General features: G+C 42.3%; 1 protein-coding gene across 1 annotated transcript in view; it reads right to left on the reverse strand.

The window, feature by feature from the left end:
• Positions 1–1,621: 1,621 nt before the first annotated feature.
• Positions 1,622–2,467, reverse strand: part of LOC104293276 (leucine-rich repeat-containing protein 70-like) — a gene marked incomplete at its 3' end in the record, with an annotated part of 4,826 nt that continues 3,980 nt past the window's right edge. Inside the window, 1 exon segment of the mRNA XM_009892764.1 lies at positions 1,622–1,829. Coding sequence (XP_009891066.1) covers positions 1,622–1,829 — 208 coding nt within the window.

A 2,467-nucleotide genomic window follows, 5' to 3' on the forward strand; every position in this document is an offset into this window, starting at 1 on the left:
GCGTTTCTCTTAGTGGTGTACTCTGCGTCTGCGCGGTTTGTTGCTAGGGGGTCGTCCTCTTTCTTCCTTTGCTTTTTGGTGGTCGCAGGGATGAAGGCTCCATGTCTTCCTGAGCCTCCCCCCTTCCCTTCCTCCCAAGTCTTATCACAATTTATGATGTTAGCAGGACTTGACTGAGCCTCCCCCTTTCCTTTCCTCCCAAGCCTTTTCACAATTTATGATGTTAGCATAACTCGACCTTGCAGCCTAGCCTTGTTTGCTTAGCAGATGTTGGCTATCTTGCCCCATCCTGCCAAGCAGCTGCCTTTCATGAAACACTGTAACAATGAGAGTTTTTAGGTTTGGTGAACAAACAATACTGAGCTTGTCACAGGTAAGTGATTAAGAAACATATGTATGGTATTTGGCCTGCTTTAAGATCACAAATAGTGCACTCTTTTAAGGTATTAATATCTAGTGTGCTTGTGGTTTGTGTTAGTACATTCTGGGAATCACTTGTAGGTTGCAATTATGTATCCTATGAATCACTTTTTAAATTGCAATAGTGCATTCCTCTGTTGTATCCATAAAACCTACAATAGTGGCGTATTAGACCTGTGAGTGAAGTTCAAATAAATTGTTAGTTTGAAACTTACAGTGAAGTCTCTCTCCATCACAGGAAGGCATGCTCCTGTGAGTAGGGAGGTCATGGTACCGCCTTCTATTCCTAACACGTTTACACATTTTCTCCCATCACTGTTCAATGCAAAATCTACACACAAACCCTTGAGCAAAGGGCAGCTTATAAAGATGGTACACTTCTGTCTTTTCTCTGTCCAGTCTTACAAGTATTTCTTCACCCTCCTAAGCAGTTAAATGACTCCCTATAAAGGGTGAAAAATGTCTGCACCCAGTTCAGCACACAAGCAATTTCCCTGACTAGAGAGAAATGTGGGGGTAGGATTTCTCTGCTTAAACACAGCCATCTCCTGCCATTTGAAACACTAGGGTATTTAAGACAACTGCAAAGGGCTGGTAGGTATCACTCTGAGTTAAAAGAGATAAGCACCTTTCCCCAGCTTGAGCTGAAGGCCAGACTGAATACCCCCTCAATACCTAAAACGACAATACTTGCCCCTAACCTTGAGAATTTACATGACTGTAGGGTGAGAAGGGCATAGAACCCCAAGCTTCCCAACCATGACAGAGGAGAAAGGTGTTTGACCCAATGAAGGCATAGCCTTTTCATCTGCTGCAGGGCTAATTATGGTCAATCTATTCAAGGAGGTTACTTTAATTAACCAACATGTAAATAAATACTAAAATTTAAGCCAGGTGTAAGGCAGCATTTATGCAGTTCCCCCCTTGAACTGTATATAATCCAAAGCACCAACAGAAAAAACAACAGCATAAAGTTATAACTGGTTTTATAACTACCCGGTTTCCCTAAGTTATGGGACAAAACTTCATTTGGTATGCAGCAAAAATTATCAAAAATAATAAGTTTTATTTTTAAAACAATATGTTTTAGCTTTACACTTTTAAAAGACATATCTAAGCTTGTTAAGTCCTTTAAATGCAAAAGGATGTATTGATCCAATGGGACTGAGACAAAGAAAGTATTTCAAGATTTTTCTGTTACCTTCAAGGAACAAATATGCAAGGGTTTTAAGATGATGAAATGCTGAATCTGATCTCTATAAAATCTTATTATTGGCTAGGTTAAGTGTTTGGAGACTTATCATTCCCAAGAAAGTTCCACTTCCAAGGACACTGAGACCATTTCTTTGAAGCAATAAATATCTAACAGAAAGGAGATCACTAAATAATCCTCTGGGAACAAAAGCTATTTAAGTAAACTTGGCAGGTGGGGTCCAAAATGGCAATGCTCATGCCATCGCATCCAACTGGGGAATAAGCCAGGCCAACCAGAGCACCGATAAATGTTCCTTAGCTGACTCCCAAGAAGGCCAGACACCTCAAGGGTGTGTATGGCTATGGTGGATCATCTTGCACTCCTCCAGGGAAACCTGCATGCTCAATTACCTCACAGCATGGGGAATAAGCAGGAAGAACGAGAGATCTGTGTGCGGTCACAGGGCCATGATCTCATTGCAATTACAGAGACACTGTGGGATAACTTGCATGACTGGAATGCTGTCATGGATGGCTACATACTTTTTAGGAAAGACAGGCCAGCGGGGTGAGATGGTGGAGTTGCTCTCTATGCGAGAGAGCAACTGGAATGTATCGAGCTCTGCCTAGGGGTGGATGAAGAACATGTTGAGAGCTTATGGGTAAGAATTAAGGGGCAGGTTAATATGGGAGACACTCTTGTGGGTGTTTACTACAAACCACTGGATCAGGAAGAGGAAGTTGATGAGGCTTTCTACAGACAGCTGGAAATAGCCTCACAATCACAGGCCCTGGTTCTCATGGGGGACTTCAACCACCCTGATATTTGCTGGAAAGGCAACACAGCCAGGCA

The sequence above is a fragment of the Charadrius vociferus genome, unplaced genomic scaffold, assembly GCF_000708025.1.
Source record: "Charadrius vociferus isolate BGI_N301 unplaced genomic scaffold, ASM70802v2 scaffold389, whole genome shotgun sequence".
Lineage (NCBI taxonomy): Eukaryota > Metazoa > Chordata > Aves > Charadriiformes > Charadriidae > Charadrius > Charadrius vociferus.